This window comes from Oncorhynchus mykiss, chromosome 10 (assembly GCF_013265735.2).
Source record: "Oncorhynchus mykiss isolate Arlee chromosome 10, USDA_OmykA_1.1, whole genome shotgun sequence".
Lineage (NCBI taxonomy): Eukaryota > Metazoa > Chordata > Actinopteri > Salmoniformes > Salmonidae > Oncorhynchus > Oncorhynchus mykiss.
In genome coordinates, this window is record NC_048574.1 from 71,013,826 (window position 1) to 71,031,998 (window position 18,173).

Consider the following 18,173-nt stretch of genomic DNA (forward strand, 5'->3'; position numbering starts at 1 on the left):
TCAATTAAATACAGTGGTTATATTAGGTGCCTATTAGGTGCCAAATAAAGTAACAGGGAATAGTTGTATTTCAAAAGGAATAGTTTCACCATATTCAAATAAAGTAACAGGGAACAGTTGTATTTAAAAAGGAATAGTTTCACCATATTCAAATAAAGTAACAGGGAACAGTTTCACCATATTCAAATAAAGTAACAGGGAATAGTTGTATTTAAAAAGGAATAGTTTCACCATATTCAAATAAAGTAACAGGGAACAGTTTCACCATATTCAAATAAAGTAACAGGGAATAGTTGTATTTAAAAAGGAATAGTTTCACCATATTCAAATAAAGTAACAGGGAATAGTTGTATTTAAAAAGGAATAGTTTCACCATATTCAAATAAAGTAACAGGGAATAGTTGTATTTAAAAAGGAATAGTTTCACCATATTCAAATAAAGTAACAGGGAACAGTTTCACCATATTCAAATAAAGTAACAGGGAATAGTTGTATTTAAAAAGGAATAGTTTCACCATATTCAAATAAAGTAACAGGGAATAGTTGTATTTCAAAAGGAATAGTTTCACCATATTCAAATAAAGTAACAGGGAATAGTTGTATTTAAAAAGGAATAGTTTCACCATATTCAAATAAAGTAACAGGGAACAGTTTCACCATATTCAAATAAAGTAACAGGGAATAGTTGTATTTAAAAAGGAATAGTTTCACCATATTCAAATAAAGTAACAGGGAATAGTTGTATTTCAAAAGGAATAGTTTCACCATATTCAAATAAAGTAACAGGGAATAGTTGTATTTAAAAAGGAATAGTTTCACCATATTCAAATAAAGTAACAGGGAATAGTTGTATTTCAAAAGGAATAGTTTCACCATATTCAAATAAAGTAACAGGGAATAGTTGTATTTAAAAAGGAATAGTTTCACCATATTCAAATAAAGTAACAGGGAATAGTTGTATTTCAAAAGGAATAGTTTCACCATATTCAAATAAAGTAACAGGGAATAGTTGTATTTCAAAAGGAATAGTTTCACCATATTCAAATAAAGTAACAGGGAATAGTTTCACCATATTCAAATAAAGTAACAGGGAACAGTTTTATTTAAAAATGAAGTTTTTTGGGCCTCCCGAGTGACGCAGCAGTCTAAGGCACTGCATTAAAGTGCTTGCGGTGTCACTACAGACCCGGGTTCAATGTGTCACAAACGGCTATGACCGGGAGTCCTATAGGGCGGCTCACAATTGGCCCAGCGTCGTTTGGCTCAGCGCGCTCTAGGGACTCATTGTGGCAGGCCGGGCGGCTTTTTATTTCACCTTTATTTAACCAGGTAGGCAAGTTGAGAACAAGTTCTCATTTACAACTGTGACCTGGCCAAGATAGAGCAAGGCAGTGTGACACAAACAAAAACACAGAGGTACACATGGAATAAACAAACATACAGTCAACAACACAATAGAAAAATAAAAAGTCTATATACAGTGTGTGCAAATGAGGTAGGATAAGGGAGGTAAGGCAATAAATAGGCCATAGTGGCGAAATAATTACAATTTAGCAATTAAACACTGGAGTGATATATGTGCAGAAGATGAATGTGCAAGTAGAGATACTGGTTTGCAAAGGAGCATAAAAAATAAATAACAGTATGGGGATGAGGTAGTTGGATGGGCTATTTACAGGTGCAGTGATCTGAGAGCTACTCTGACAGCTGGTGCTTAAAGTTAGAGAGAGAGATACGAGTCTCCAGCTTCAGTGAACATGAACCAAACAAGGCAACAGTAAACATGTCATCCCCAATGAATGATGCAGCTGTGGGGGACAATAATAATCTTCAGAAATGACTGTCACAAGCAACAAAATAACTGGGGCTTTACAATGATGGTGAAAACTTGGGAGACATTTTGTGGTTAAATGGGTTCAAATCTTCCTTCAAGTCGCAGTGTGCGCACAGAGGGAGGTTCGTGCTGTTGTTAAAGCAACCGCACCACATTTAACATAGGTACTTCACCTCCACTTACACCTTCACTAAGCCAACACCCCTGCCCCGACAACACCTTGGACTCCACTAACACCTTCACTAAGCCGACACCCCCACCCCAACAACACCTTGGCCTCCACTTACACCTTAATTAAGCCTACACCCCCACCCCAACAACACATTGGCCTTCACTAACACCTTCACTAAGCCATCACCCCCGCCCCGACAACACCTTGGCCTCCACTTACACCTTCACTAAGCCAACACCCCCGCCCCGACAACACCTTGGCCTCCACTTACACCTTCACTAAGCCTACACCCCCGCCCCGACAACACCTTGGCCTCCACTAACACCTTCACTAAGCCTACACCCCCGCCCCGACAACACCTTGGCCTTCACTAACACCTTCACTAAGCCTACACCCCCGTCCCGACAACACCTTGGCCTCCACTAACACCTTCACTAAGCCTACACCCCCGTCCCGACAACACCTTGGCCTTCACTTACACCTTCACTAAGCTTACATCTTCGCCCGACAAGACTTCAGCAACAATGATCCTAACATTAACTCCTTGTACCAAAAGAGCTTGCAATGAGAATAATGTTATAGGCATGACAGCTATGTGCCTCTCTCCCTCCATCCATCCATCCATCTCTCTCCCTCCCCTGCCTCCTCCTCCGTTCCTCCATGCGTGGCTGCAGGCACGGCACCTCCTCCATGCGTGGCTGCAGGCACGGCACGGCACCTCCTCCATGCGTGGCTGCAGGCACGGCACCTCCTCCATGCGTGGCTGCAGGCACGGCACCTCCTCCATGCGTGGCTGCAGGCACGGCACCTCTGTTCCCCCGGCCCAGACAGCATCCCTAGCCGCGTCCTCGGAGCATGCGCAGACCAGCTGGCTGGAATGTTTACGGACATATTCAATCTCTCCCTATCCCAATCTGCTGTCCCCACTTGCTTCAAGATGTCCACCATTGTTCCTGTACCCAAGAAAGTGAAGGTAACTGAACTAAATGACTATTGACCCATAGCACTCACTTCTGTCATCATGAAATGCTTTGGGAGGCTAGTTAAGGATCATATCACCTTTACATTACCTGACACCCTAGACCCACTTTAATTTGCTTAACGCCCCAATAGATCCATATCTGGACACGAGGAATGCCAATGTAAGAATGCTGTTCATTGAGTATAGCTCAGCCTTCAACACCCTCCAAGCTCCTCATTAAGCTCGGGGCCCTGGGGTCTGAACCCCGCTCTGTGCAACTGGGTCCTGGACTTCCCGATGGGCCGCCCTCCACCCACACAGACAGTGGTGAAGAAGGCGCAACAGCACCTAAGGCCCTCAAACTTTTACAGATGCACAATTGAGAGCATCCTGTCGGGCTGTGACACCGCCTGGTACAGCAACTGCACCGCCCGCAACCGCAGGGCTCTCCAGAGTGCGTGGAGTGGGTGGTGCGGTCTGCCCAATGCATCACCGGGGGCACACTGCCTGCCCTCCAGGACACCTACAGCACCCGATGTCACAGGAAAGCCAAAAAGATCATCAAGGACATCAACCACCCGAGCCACGGCCTGTTCACCCCTCTATCATCCAGAAAGTGAGGTCAGTGCAGGTGCATCAAAGCTGGGACCGAGAGACTGAAAAACAGCTTCTATTTCAAGGCCATCAGACTGTTGAATAGCAATCACAAGCCGGCTACCACCCTATATACATAGAATCACTGGCCACTTCAATAATGTTTACATAATGCTTTACTCATTTCATATGTATATACTGTATTAGAAAATGGGTGGTTCAAGCCCCGAATGCTGATTGGCTGTTGGCATGGTATATCAGACAGTATACCACAGGTACGACAAAACATTTGGTAACCAGTTTATAATAGCAATAAGGCACCTCGGGGGCTTGTGGTATATGGCCAGTATACCGTAGTATATTGATCATATACCACACCCCCTCGGGCCTTATTGCTTAATTCTAGTCTATGCCACTCCGACATTGCTCGTCCTAATATTTATATATTTCTTAATTCCATTATTTTAGTTGTGTGTATATTGTTAGATACTATTGCACTGTTGGAGCTAGGAACACAAGCATTTCACTACACCCTGCTAAATATGTGTATGTGACCAATAACATTTGATTTGATGCATGGCTGCAGTGACGGCACCTCCCTGCTAATTTTTCTGCTGTCTCCTTGTGAGGTGGTGGTAGAAGAATGGGTGTGTTGGGTGAGGCGCTGATAGGCGTTGAAGGCCCAGTCACTACAGGTCCCTGACAAATGGTCTGTCTCATCTCCACTCTGACTCAGGAACACAGAGGGAACCTACCTCCACTACAGCCAGCAGCAGCAGTCACACGGCTCTCTTTAGAGCCTCTGTTCATCAACTAGAGTACCCAACAACATCAGCGTTCTCTATGATTCACCCACTCACAACGGTCACACTGCCCACACTACTCAGCTCTGTTTAGCAGTGTATAGGAGCAGAGAAAGAGAGCAAGACAGAGAGAGAGACACACCGAGAGAGAGAGAGAGACACACACCGAGAGAGAGAAACACACACGCACCGAGAGATAGAGAGAGAGACACACACACACCGAGAGAGAGAGAGAGAGAGAGAGAGAGAGACACCGAGAGAGAGAATGTGGGTATGCTTGAGTGTCAATTTAGCAAATGTCTGGACTGGAGTGTATATAAAGAGATAGCATGTCGGGGTGATAAGGAATGCATGACTGGAAAGGGAATGACAAGTGGAATATTGCCAATGTCTGGACAGTTATGTGAGAGGTTGGAGGTAACTAAAATAGCTCAATCATCCCGAGCCGGTTGATTTCAAGTTCAAGTGTCTGTGTTAAACTACTTCTGAATGAGAACATGTTCTGTTCTCGATACTGTCTGCTGAATTCATTGGAAAGAAACCGGAGGACGGTTGTTGGAATACCTTCCGTATCCGCCCACTGGCCAGAACCACACAGACACAACAAAAAAGGAAGGAAAATTCTTATAACAGACAACACTGACCACAACAACATGTACCTTCACACCCACACAACATCCTTGTTTGAAATCCAAGATTCAGTTAGACAGAAAGCACAGGAACAACCTGAGAGAACAATCCTGCCATTTTTATCACAGACAACAGTTTGGGAAATCTCAATAGTTTGAAGATGCTCCTTCGTCTTCTCTCCTTTACACAAATAAAGGACATGATGCCACTGTAGTGTATTGAAATTAGTTCAGTGTAAGGTGGGATGCATTTCCTCACTCTATTACCCACTGCTGTGTGTGTGTGTGTGTGTGTGTGTTCTTGCTATCTGTACATACACATTCCTCTATAAAGACCTTGATGTACTCCAGCTGCTTTAACGCACGTTAAGATGAGCCGTAAGCATGACACACATGTACACACACACACACACACACGTGTAATAGAACACCTTCACGCTGCACTAGAATAACACCAGCATCTATCATCCTCATTCAGGCACACACACACACCTCATTTATTAGCCTTCTCAGGGTATAGTAAACACACTAATAAGGAAAGTGCTCGCTCGCTCGCCCCCTCCACCTCCAAGGAGAGACTAATTTCTCCGCTTGACTCGCGACACCTGGGACTGCAATCAACCCTGCTTCCACCGCCCGTCCGTCAGACACGGCTGCCACGGCAACAGAGCCGCCACTGTGTTCCCGACGACGGCTCTACGGTCCGAGGAGTGTGTCCCTGTCCCGGTGACAGGCCTGTCTCACTTAGCCCCAACCACACTGAGAGAATACATCACAGCAAGGCACCGCTTCAGAATTCATTAGGGTGGGCTCCTTGGAGAACGCAGTACGTCTCGAAAGGCTCAGCCGGTCACAGACACTTCCACTGATTGTGTGTGTTTTTGTTTGAAAGGGGGCGACTCGTTGATGGAACTCACCAAGCCAAAGTAGTAGTGATGTTTTATGCAAACATTTATGCAGCGTGTACCGGGATGCTCCCGCACATATCAATGGTGTTTGATATGGCTTTCTGGCTCAGTAAGGGTGATTGGATGTGGAAAGGGAAGGAGAAAAGGATGGAGAGATGGATGAACGAAGGGAGACAGGAAATGAGAGAGGGAAGAGGGGAGAGGGATGGAGAGGAGAGATGGATGAATGAAGGGAGACAGGAAAGGAGAGAGGGAAGAGGGGAGAGGGATGGAGAGGAGAGAGGGATGAACGAAGGGAGACGGGAAAGGAGAGAGGGAAGAGGGGAGAGGGATGGAGAGGAGAGAGGGATGAAAGTAGTACCTTCAGTTGGGTTGACGGCCTCCGGTAAGCTGTCCCAGGGGAGGGTCCAGGAGGGGCAAGGATGAGGTGAGAAGACTGCCTCAATACCGCTCTCCTGCGGGAACACCCACACACACCATCAAGGTTACCATAGAAACCTCTCTCTCAGAGCCTACAGGGTCTTTCCGGTCTCAACCAGCAGTAATGAAGTGGTTTACAGAGAGTAGGGAGCACTCCTCCACCCTGACCGCCGTTAACCCTGTTCCAATCTGAAGAACCACCTGAGGACAAAGGCCGCTTTTTCTTTCCAATCCTTTCTCTCTCTCGTTCTCTCCCTGTAGAGAAACACGCTGTCTCTTAAGTTGGCCTTGTTACTCGGCTCATAGGGGGATGGAGGTGTTCTTCAGAACTAAAGAGATATATATTACAGGTAAAGAGCTACGGATGGGGACAAACACTGCAGCTTTGAACACTGGCCTTTGGATACTGGATGAAAGCGTTATGAAAGCTTAGTTCACAAAGAACATTCCTCGTCAAAAGTTAGCAAGATATTAGAAGTAGTGTTATACAGAACTGCCTTTTATCTTTCATTGGTACAAAACAATGCCCTCTTTCTTCAGGCATAAAAAATGGCAGTTTTCTAAACGCCATATTAAATCACCAAGGACATCCTTCATCGAAATCAAAAGCTTTGAGCTAACCTTCCTTGGCAGTTTTTTTATTGTGATTTTTTCCTCATATATTTTTCCATTAAAATAATGGACTTCATGGAAATAAATAAGTATGAAAATAAGGGCATTTGCTGTATGCCTGAGGCAGTCATTCAGAGGGAAAATCACAAACTATAAAAATGACCTTGAAGAGGCTGCCTGTTTTGTGTCATTGTTGGGTAACAAAAATAAAATGGCCTCTTGAACCAGTTCCAAGCTGGTGCACTACAGCGTAGGAGACAGCAGGTACATACTGCAGAGATACATTTGGAAACTGTCACTCTTATTTCTCAGTGCACCTGGCAAGAAGCCTTTGGAAGCCTGGTACACACACAGAGAGCTGGGGGAAAGAGGCTCTAGGACTGACAGACATCACTGGGCGTGTCAATCTTCTCCCTCACTAGTGTGTGTGAGTGAACTGGGAAGACAAGGTGAAGCAGCTCTGTATACAATTATATTCTCAGCTTGACAGTAGGAGGTGATTCAGATTGTTTGTGTGGTGGACAGATGAAATGTAGTGCTGGCTTTGGTAAGCAGCAGTCAGGGATAGTACATCACCCTGTTGGAGCCTAGCCCTCTCTCTTTCTGTCCTTCTCTCTCTCTGTGTGCCCTGGACTGGCCTCCACACACACAGGCCCCTTGGCTCCACCAAGGCCTCAGACCGTACAACAGCTGCACTCCAGTCCTGCCTGTGTCGGCCACACAAACACATGCACACACGCACAAAGCCAACCAGCACCGAAATCCGTCTGGGCAGGAGAGGGACGGCAGTATTTGTGTGTGGGCAGTATATGTGTGTGTGTATGTTCCTATGTCAGTGCATGTTCCAACTGTGTGCACCTGTGCCTACTCCGTAATCGACCAGGGTTGAATATCACATTCTAAGAGGGCAACTTGTTATCAACATTTACGATTGGCTGATGCACTTCCTGCCGTAGTTGGCCAGCAAGAAATCTCTGATTTATACTTGGGACCAGCCGTGCCAGAGAACAGTGAGGGTGTTCAGTGTTAGGAAGGTTTGAGCCAGCTGAGAAAGCAGTTTCCTGACTTGACAGCTGTGTCGGTTTGTGTCCCACTGAAACCGCTCCACCATAACGTGTTCCAGGCAGCCATTTGGAGCCTAGTGCTAACCGTGCTAGTAATTACACCCTGAGAGGCTGTAGGCTATATTGAGAGTGTGAAGTAATGATGCTAGCGGGTGTGTACTGAGCAGTGGTGGTGTTTTTTTGCAATTACTACAAGCAGGACAGTCTGGCTGTAAAATTGTATTATTTTTGTATTGGATTCAGTGTTTTTATTCAAATCAAAGTTTGAGGTGAAAGATGTGCACTATAGTGTAAAGTGGTGGCAAATATAAAAGTGGCCTATGGGACGGAAATTACGACTTCAATTTGATTACCTGTCAAACAATTACACAGCAAATCACTACTAAAATGCGGTTTACACTTGGTCTAATGACATGTCTGTAAACAATTAGAATGCGACAAGTGTAGCTGGTCAAAACGAGATTTAATGTGGAATGTCTGTAGACCATCGCTGTGACTGTCGGTTCCCTTGTTGCACAGACATGAAAACAGGTCATGTCTCTGTGACTGTCGGTTCCCTTGTTGCACAGACATGAAAACAGGTCATGTCTCTGTGACTGTCGGTTCCCTTGTTGCACAGACATGAAAACAGGTCATGTCTCTGTGACTGTCGGTTCCCTTGTTGCACAGACATAAAAACAGGTCATGTCTCTGTGACTGTCGGTTCCCTTGTTGCATAGACATGAAAACAGGTCATGTCTCTGTGACTGTCGGTTCCCTTGTTGCACAGACATGAAAACAGGTCATGTCTCTGCCACTGTCGCAACGTCCGTTGTCCTGGCAACAAATCCATCTGTGACAAGACGTGGCAGGAGTTCTAAAATTGACAGACAGAATGACCTACTTTTATTTCGTCACACTCACAACCGTAAGCAATTTTACCTTGCAGGTAATGATGATGTTGTGTTGGGTTCAATTTCCTCAATGAATAAAAAGTAGCTATCGTAAGTTTCGACGTCGTCAGCTATAACGTCACTCTGTTCATTTTTGTAACTGGCTAGCCAGCTAGCTATTTAGCCAACAAGCTCGCAACGAACCAAATCATTGTTTAGAAAGTACCTTTGAGTTGCCTGGCTGTCGTTTTGTGTTTATAATTTTTCATAACGACAACGTCAAGTTTGATGTTGGACGAAAATATAATGTTCATTATGTCACAGTGACAACAGTCCACAAACATCGATAGACCAACTGCAAACCAGCCTTTAAAGTAACAGAACGCAACAGCAAGGCCGCAATAATCTGCGAGAAAGCCTTCAATTATAGGAAGCGGGACAATTTTACAACCAATTGGAGTGCATAAATCCTTTATCGTTGCAGCTCAGGGACAGGCAGTGGGATGAGGGAGTACCAAATTGGGGCAGTTCTGTGGGTTTGCGCGCGCGATGTGCCTAGAGGCATTCAAGAGAGAGAAAGGCGCTGCTGCTAGAGAGCATGTGAGTTTTTACCACTGACAGCTTTCCTGAAACCTTCAATGTGCCTCATCTAATCCTCCCAAAAAGAGATGGTGGGAAGGCATGAGGGGAGAGTTGACAGAGAGAGAGGGGGGGGGGGGAAAGAGACCAAGAGGGAGTGGGAGAAAGATTTTTACAAATATTCAATTACTTTGAGTTTAGTCATCGTGGGCCTGGGGCCTCCAACGAAGTGCACCTCCTTCATCGTCATCTCCAGGCTTTCCTGATTTGCTTGGCTGGACTGTTGTGTTTCGGCTATGGTTGGGGGGCCGGTAGTGAAGGCCTTGCGGGTGGAGAGGGCCATCCCACAGGCCTGGGCCGCCCTGGGGACCCCGGGGACTTCCTGGACCTGGAGGTACCAGCGCAGCAAGAGAGGCAGCTGGGATAGCGCGCTGGCGTTGTGGCTCTGGAGGGAGCTCTGTGGGGGAGGAGGAGGGGAAAGTGAAGACAATGGCCTGAGTCAGCTAAGTGATTCATCAGAAGTGTCATCTGCACTGAACCAAGAGCCCAGGTTCCACCAGGCTGATCCCCTCCACTCATCACCCCTCTGGAGATGGAGGAGAGAGACAGGCACTAAGAAAGGCAAGGGTTGGGAGAGAGAGATGGACAGCTGTAGAGGGGTGTGTGTGTACAGACATGATGTATGTTAGTTATTCTATCCTTGTGGGGACCTAAAATCCCCACAAGGATAGTAAAACAAGAAAATGTCTCCCTCTTGGGGACATTTCCAACATTCCCATGAGGACAAAGGCTATTTTAAGTTTAGGGGTTAGGTTTAGGGTTACAATTACGGTTAGGGGTAAGGGGCTAGTGGTTAGAGTTAGGGTTAGTGCTATGGTAAGGTTTAGGGGTTAGGTTTAGGGTTACAATTACGGTTAGGGGTAAGGGGCTAGTGGTTAGAGTTAGGGTTAGTGCTATGGTAAGGTTTAGGGGTTGGGGAAAATAGGATTTTGAATGGAAATTAATTGAAGGTTCCCACGAGGATAGAAGAACATAACGTGTGTGTGTGTGTGTTTCCAAGAGAGAGAGAGTGAGAGGGAAACAGACAGAGCATAGAAAGAGGTGACAGTAGATAAAGCCAAGGGTCTTTTATCTGGCTCTCTGTCCTGTGGATCTGTGGATAGACGGCGGTGGCTGTGTGGGAGAAGAGAGGAGACATGCTAGGCTGAGTGTGAAACTGGAAACCACTGGAGCACAGCTGACCCCTAAGAGCCTCATTGTGAGAACTTCACTTCATTCCAATCCCAGGCTATACAGCTATGAGAACAGGAGGAGAGATGGAAGAGGAGAGAGGTGTGCAGAGGAGACCCTGTTGACCGCTTGGCTCCAAGGCATAATAGATCGATAACTAACACCCCGTGGTGGCATCTCATAAAAACCCAAACCACCAAAACACTAAACAAAATATGGGAAATCTATAACTAAAAAGTTCCCAGGAAAACTCAGCTAGGGGCAAATTAAAATAACTTTATTTTACAAACTAACTTGATGATGAACTACAGTAAGTGATTGGCAGCAAATCTCATCCTTTCAACACCAATCTCGCAACCTAATTTCTCACATCCGAAATTAGGCTCTGACAATGACATCATTTTAAAATCAGCACGTCGAACCAAGCATGATCCCAAAGCCGGTTCATTGAAATGCATATCAACCAACTACATTTAAAATAGACCTATTTGTCATCATCCACAGCCAGGTGGACCACCTTTGAGAATATAATCTGTGCTGACTGACTGACTGACACACACACAAACACACACTTACTTAGGAAGGCACTGTTCTGTCTGGTTTCCACTGTATAAAGCCTCTGTGGGTGTACAGGTACCACCTGATGAGACATTCAATGTAGAAGGGCATCATGCATCATTTCAGAGGCCTTCATAATACGGTCGACATGGCAACAGGTGTAAGTACTCAAATGAGGTAGCAGGTGATGACAGGGGACAATAGGGTAATATGCTACTGTTAAAATAAAATGTGCCACACACTCAGAGCTACCACTTGTCTAAAACTAGCATGGAGACTAAACAGGCCTGGGAAATGCAAGTTGCATAAAGATTGAAGAAACACGATTGCAAGAGAAGTGCTGGTAGTTTACATATTTAGTGACCAGCAGAAGGGAGGCTTGGTCCGTGGAATATAAATCAAGTGCATAAAGCAAGAACTCTGTAGCCTGAGTCCCAGATCTGTTTGTGCCGTTTTGCCAGTGACAGCAATGGAGTTGGAAAGACAGCACAAACATATCTAGGACTCAGGCTAAGAGTTCTAGACTAACTTCCCTTCAAACATATAACTAACAGATAACCTCCAAGGGCCTTCCTTACCAGGTATTGATGGATACAAGGCAGCAACACCACATCAGTCAGAGTGAAGTACAGCCCCTCGGCAAACACATGCTCCAGCTGTGGCAGCTCTGTGGTCTTCACTTTCCTGATGTCAGAGCTCTCCCTAATGGTCGTGGACGGAACTGCACCACTATCCACATAGAGCTTGGCCAGGGCTGCTTGGAGTTCTAGCCCGTTGGCGGACTGCGAATCCTGGGGCTGGGTGACGTCTGTCCCTTGGTCCTCTTGGAGGTCCTGAGAGATTTTCTTCTGGTGGTTCTTCTGCTGCTGCTGGAGCTTCTGCCGGCGGATCTTGTCGTCGTTGTGCACCTTGACGGGCTCGCCTAGTGTCTTTTCAAGGTTGAGGAGGGCAGAGGGGAGGTGCAGGGATGGGTTAGTGGGCTGCCGGAGGTGGGCCTCCACAGCTGAGGGGATACTGAGCTCACACAGCCTGGTCCACTGGCTCACCTATAAGGGAGAGGAGGAACATGCATTCATTTTGACTAATATTTGTGGCATTGGTGTAATGTAGAGTTGTATTTTTATACAGCAGTACTGTGTGTCCAAGACAACTAGTAAACAAGTCTATCCCATATTATTCACTAGCTCATAAAAAATCCCTCTGGAAGAATATAAGATTCAATTGGTTTTCCAATGGGAAAGCTCCTACTGATGTGTGACAATTTAATTATGCCTAGAAACAAAAAAACAAAAACACTAATGTCATCTATACACAAACAGAATCATTCGTAGTTTTGCCAATGGCACTGCATGCATACCATAATAATTGAGTGTTGCCCCTTACCTCAGCGCAGGCCTTCAGACAGGTCTTCTTGAACCCTAGCAGTGATGCTGCATCCTTCCTTCTGGGGTCTGCCTCACAGGTCCTGTCTATAATATGCCTGAGCACCACAGCCAGCCCGGCCCTGCAGTACCTCCCAGTCTCATCCAGTACGGCGGGGAGACGGCAGCCCCTCACCAACACAGGCAAGTCCTTGACATGGACCATCGAGACAGCTAAAGACGTTGGTACCTGTCGAAGCAATATTGTTGTTACACATATCGATGTTGACATGTATTCATTCATCTTCACTATATTGTGTTAAATAGTTGACTGAAACCTGCTCAGTAAAGTTTTCCCAACTTCGTTGCCTGTCATTACTGTCTACAACACAAAGCAAATCGACAATGACAAACCTGTGACTTCCAGGATTGTGAGCTTTGTGTGTCAGGCTTGGCAGAGACGAGGAAGACTTTGAATGATGTGCACTCGCAGTAAGACAGGAGAAAGAGTGAGATGGAGGTGTGTAGGGGAACAGAGGGCTGCTCGTTTTGGGAGGATAATTCCAGGTAGAGACACTCTGGCTGCTCCTGATGTGGGTCTGTCTGCGTCATTGTGACAGGAGGTACTGAATAGGTTGAATATTGGTGTCAATCAAACCTGTAAACACGACAAATGGTACTGTGGCAACAAACTGACCAAAGTTAGCTGACTAAAGTTAACTCCATACATCTCAAGATGTATGTCTATATCGTGAAGTAGAGTTTAGTCTGCTAGACTAAAGTTGCTAGCTAAGACTAGCAGATGCTTGCATATCCAACGTTAACTTACCTACTGTTAGCTAGGTAGTAGCTGTCTAGCTAGGTATACATTTAGCTAGTGCTCTACATAGTTAGCCCACGCCTCGTTTCTGCTTAGGTTCTGACAATCAAGCAAACTATGATACATTGAAATTAGCTACTTACAGTTCATGTGAAGCTCACTGTGCACGTTGTTATAGTAAGCACGTCACTTCCTCAAGTCAGTTCCACGTGTAACAGTCAATACAGACCGACCTGATCAATGATACATACATACTTAAATTAAATGTAAACATTGTATTACAAAATGATGTATACACTATATAGTTATAGTGACGTATTTTGAATACAGTCTAGATAATCAAAATATGCTACGGGTAATGTCGAGGTCCGTACAACAAATTAGCTTGCTTGTTTCTTCGGATGTATTTAGTGGATGGACAAGAATGCCGCTGGGAAATAAAGGCGTTTCAGCTACAGTAGCTCAAATGCGACTTGTTAAGTTACTGTGAATACTTACGTGTCATAATAACCACATTGGTGTGAGAAATACACGTTAAAGATATTTGAGAGTAAGGTAAGGTAATCAAACATGACGAATCTCAACTAACCTTTGCTAGCTTACTAGCTAGGTAGCTACTTGAGCTAACTAGCAGGTTTCCCAACCAAGGCTAACGTTAACTTAGCTACTTGGTATAGCTAGATAGCCAACTGGACACCTTGCTAGACACCTTCAGAAGCTGACAGTCACGTACAAGTCAGAATTTCTTACCTAGCATTATGTACATGCAAGTTAGTGTAGAAGCAGTTGACCTTTGTGTCAATAGTAACTAGTTGGTTATGTTTTCTGTCTAGCTTTGCCGTCCAGCAATATCACTAAAGTTACTCACTAGCTGTGAGATCACCAATTAGCCAGTACTATATGTATCAACTGGATGAGGCCAAAAACAGGTCGGGCCTATAGTCAAAGCATATGCCATATTCTACATCCTTTCTATCTACAGTTCAGTGTGATCATGGCTGCATCAGTGAGTCTGGAGTTGGACCCTGTCTTCCTAAAGGGACTGGGATACTTGCACTCAAAGAACAAAGACTCTGTGGATAAACTCCGAGCTCTTCTGGATGAGTCTCTATCAGGCAGAGGGAGTGATTCCTCTTACCGCTCATCACTGAAGGTATGGACTATTGTAGCTTAGTTGGTAGAACATGGTGCATGCAAAGACAGGATTGTAGGATCGATTCCCAGGACCACCCAGACGTACAAAAATGTATGCACACATGACTATGTGGCTTAGGATAAAAGGGTCTGCTAAATGGCATATATTATTATTATACTATATGGCATTCATTCACCTCTCTTCAGAACATGATGTTGTCATCATTTTACAGGCTGGCGCGATTATATTCTTATGATGTCATCATATGGGGTTTTGACAGTAGTCCAAAGGGAATCCATAGACATACATGATCGAGGTGTAAAATATGAAACCTTGCCTAGGCCCCTGTGTCTTGCTTTGCCTGTGTCAATCGTTATCATTTCAGACGTCCCTTCGCTGCCGCTTGTCTCTAGTTCTTTCAGTCACTCCCAACATTTGTATCCTGGAGAAGTAGCTCTGAAGCCTCGTGTTTAAAAAACAAACTTTATTTGTCACATGCGCCGAATACAACAAGTGTAGACCTTGTATCTATCAACAGGAGGTGGAGGTGACGAAGGTGTCCGTGTCCAAGATGAGCATAAATAAACAGGACTCTAAGTCCTCCTGTAGCTCCTCCTCTTCATCTAGCAGCAGCAGCAGCAAGTCCAGCAGCTCAGAGAAGAGCAAAAAGGAGGTGGAGAAGAGGCCTTCAGACAAGGTACGAAATGGAATGGATGCTGTGCCTGAGTAGGGGATAGGGATTTATTCATGATCTAGGCTAGTTAGTTCCAGAACCAAACCAGTACTGCAAATCATGGAAACCACAAAAACCACGTGTAATCGTTCGTCATACATAATGTTATTACATTGAATTTTAAGACATTCATCCATATTCCAGTAATTCCATTCCTTTTGTTGAGACAATCTAGAACCAAACATGCATGCACAATTATCCACTGTACATACATAATGTTATACATTGGATACAAAATTGGAGTAATTTGTTCAGTGTGACATATCTTCAGTTTGTTGAGATGACACAGAACGTAAACCGTCACGTAAAGGTCATACGTCAACATTTTAGTATGAAATCCGTGTTTGTTGAGGTTGAAATAGAACATACCACCTACATATCAACTTTATAAACCTTCATAACACTGTTATATAACCTTCCTAACACCTTTATTGCACTTTCCCTTTGTCTTCCAGGTGAGGGTAGAGCTAGGTGAAGGACCTGAGCCGTCTAAGAAGCCTCGCCTGGAGCCCAAGCAGCAGGAGAACCGCTCGTCCCCCGTCACAGTCCAGCCCTTCAAAGACATACCTCTGCCTGACTTCTCCAACTTCGACGCGGAGACCAACGCTGACGACTTCGCCATGGAGATGGGGCTGGCCTGTGTGGTTTGCAGGTAGGTACCTGGATGTTTTTGAATGCCACCTGGGTCGCAACTGAAAACAAAAAAGTCCATGTAGTCTTTTCCTGTTTGTCCTGTTTCCCCGTTTGGTGCCTGTGAACACTACGTCTAACTCTCAGTGATCAATGACTGTATGTACTGTGTGTAATGTGTTTTCATTGAGAAATAAAATCAATCAATAAGTTTCATGTTGATGACCTCAGGCAGATGACGGTGACGTCGGGCAACCAGCTAGTGGAGTGCCAGGAGTGCCACAACCTCTACCACCAGGACTGCCACAAGCCCCAGGTGACGGACAAGGACGTCAACGACCCGCGCCTGGTGTGGTACTGCGCCCGCTGCACCCGGCAGATGAAACGCATGGTAAGAGATGGATAGACGACAAAGTCATCCTGGCTGAGTCTGAAATGGCATCCTGTTTCTTACATAGTGCACTACTTTTAACCAAATCCCTATGTGCGCTTGCCAGAAGTAGTGCACTATATAGGGAATAGAGTGCCATTTTGGACGCAAACCATGTGAGCAATACTTATAATAAGGGGTGTATTCAGTGAGTTGAGACCTTCTGAACGTTGCAGATAGAAATTTAATGAACAGAGCTGAAACGATTCCTTACTCTAACTGACAGACAATCATCTATTTTCTACACAATACATTTCTATCTGAACATTCTGTAATGTTGTACACTCCCAAAAAGACTCCAGTTGAATGGGTTCTTATGCTGTTGTTGTTTTTCCTGCCAGGCCCAGAAGACCCAGAAGCCTTCACAGAAGCCGACACCAGCCGTTGTGTCAGCAGCCCCCGTGGTGAAGGACCCTCTGGTGAAGAAACCGGAACTCAAGGTCAAACCCGACACATCCAGCACCTTTCAGGCCTTCAAGCGAACTGAGGTGAAGGTAAGCATTACAACACCAGAGCTGCATATTTGAACTACAAGGCATATTTAGGTTAAATGACATTTTTCAATGAGATATACCTTGTCTAATGCAACCTGATCATGTAATACCCAGACATTATACGACATTACATGGCATACAGTGCAATAGCCTTTTCGAAGATGGCGGACATTTAGGTTGAATGTAAAGACTAAATGTTTATATGTTGTCATGCAAACTGACCATGTGTGTAATACCTGGACATTATACTAGGAGGAAAGGATCAGAGTTATTTTGATATGCTTAGGATTATTGCATCTCTAACGCTTGTTTCTTTCCCTCCTAGGTGTCTGCAGCAGTATCTGCCAACCCCTCCAGTAGCAGCGGCTCCTTGCAGTCGGGAAGCGGCCTCACAGGGTGGGCCGCCTTCGGGGCCAAGACCACCGCTGGCCCTGGCGCCAGCACCAAACCTGGCTCCTCAGGGCCAAGTGGAAGTAGCAAGACCTCCTCCACCTCTACCCCCCCTGGCCAAAAACCTGCCGGACTCTCCGGGCTGGCCAGCTCTAAGACGGGCGGAGGACTGGGTGGCAGTGGCTCCAAGATGGCGATCGGAGGAGGAAATGGAAATAATGGCGATGGTGGAAACGGCTCCAGCTCTGTGCCTCTGAAGCCTCCTCCACCTCTGACCCTGGGGAAGCAGACCCTAAACCGGTCCTCCAGTGGGGAGAACCAGGGGAAGGGGACAAGTCCTGGGTCCTCCCCCAGTGGGCCTCAGCCTAGCCTGGGTGGGAACAGCGGAGGGTCTGGGGGCAATGGAGCAGGGAATGGGAACGGTAACGGGTCGAAGGCTGCGGCTGAAGCGCCAGGGGGTGGCAAGGCGCCCACGTCCCAGGAGTCTCAGCTCAACGCCATGAAACGCCTGCAGATGGTGAAGAAGAAAGCGGCTCAGAAGAAGCTGAAGAAATGAATGGAATGAGAGGAGTAGTGAGGGAAGGAAGAGAACGAGAGAGAGAAGTGTGTAAGTAAGATGTTCGAGGTGGAAGTTATGAATGGGAGTGCGTGCCAGAGCATTGAATTAACTGTAACGTGGATGTAACCGTATCCAATTGAATACTTGAATTTCATTGATGTATGAAATGCTGCTGGAGAGACTGTTAGTGGCTATAATGTGCCTCTTCGTTCTGTCCAAACTCAGCCACATCACAGAAAATTGAAATAACACGTTTGTTTTTGGGGGGGGCAAAATGTAATAAAATGTATTATTTTTTATGACATAGTAGAATTGTCTTTTTTTTTGTGAGGATAAATCTGAAGTCTGAAAAGGACATGAGATCATCAGCAAGCAGTCATCAAAT

The 18,173-nt window shown here is 45.5% G+C and overlaps 2 protein-coding genes across 8 annotated transcripts in view; one reads left to right on the plus strand and one right to left on the minus strand.

The window, feature by feature from the left end:
* Positions 1–13,667, minus strand: part of LOC110497311 (glutathione S-transferase C-terminal domain-containing protein-like) — a 62,101-nt gene extending 48,434 nt beyond the window's left edge. The window contains exons 1-6 of one of the 6 annotated variants that reach the window (XM_036933830.1): positions 13,561–13,667; positions 13,012–13,255; positions 12,620–12,847; positions 11,815–12,282; positions 9,639–9,905; positions 6,263–6,356 (exon numbers count right to left, since the gene is read on the minus strand). In XM_036933830.1, coding sequence (XP_036789725.1) covers positions 6,263–6,356; positions 9,639–9,905; positions 11,815–12,282; positions 12,620–12,847; positions 13,012–13,209 — 1,255 coding nt within the window. In that variant the 5' untranslated portion in view covers positions 13,210–13,255; positions 13,561–13,667. Of the gene's footprint in view, positions 1–6,262; positions 6,357–9,638; positions 9,906–11,814; positions 12,283–12,619; positions 12,848–13,011; positions 13,256–13,426 lie in introns of all 6 variants that reach the window. The other 5 variants (XM_036933829.1, XM_036933834.1, XM_036933831.1 and 2 more) reach the window with 5 other exon arrangements.
* A 73-nt stretch (positions 13,668–13,740) lies between these two features.
* Positions 13,741–18,090, plus strand: LOC110497313 (integrator complex subunit 12). Of its 2 annotated transcripts, none has more exons than XM_021573360.2 (7): positions 13,741–13,972; positions 14,400–14,570; positions 15,091–15,249; positions 15,741–15,937; positions 16,147–16,306; positions 16,687–16,833; positions 17,165–18,090. In XM_021573360.2, the coding sequence occupies exons 2-7, from the start codon at positions 14,412–14,414 to the stop codon at positions 17,783–17,785; spliced, it is 1,443 nt and encodes a 480-aa protein (XP_021429035.2). In that variant the 5' UTR covers positions 13,741–13,972; positions 14,400–14,411; the 3' UTR covers positions 17,786–18,090. The 2 variants fall into 2 exon arrangements, with proteins under 2 accessions (XP_021429035.2, XP_021429033.2); XM_021573358.2 differs by having other exon boundaries at positions 16,687–16,839; positions 17,165–18,088.
* The last annotated feature ends 83 nt before the right edge of the window (positions 18,091–18,173 follow it).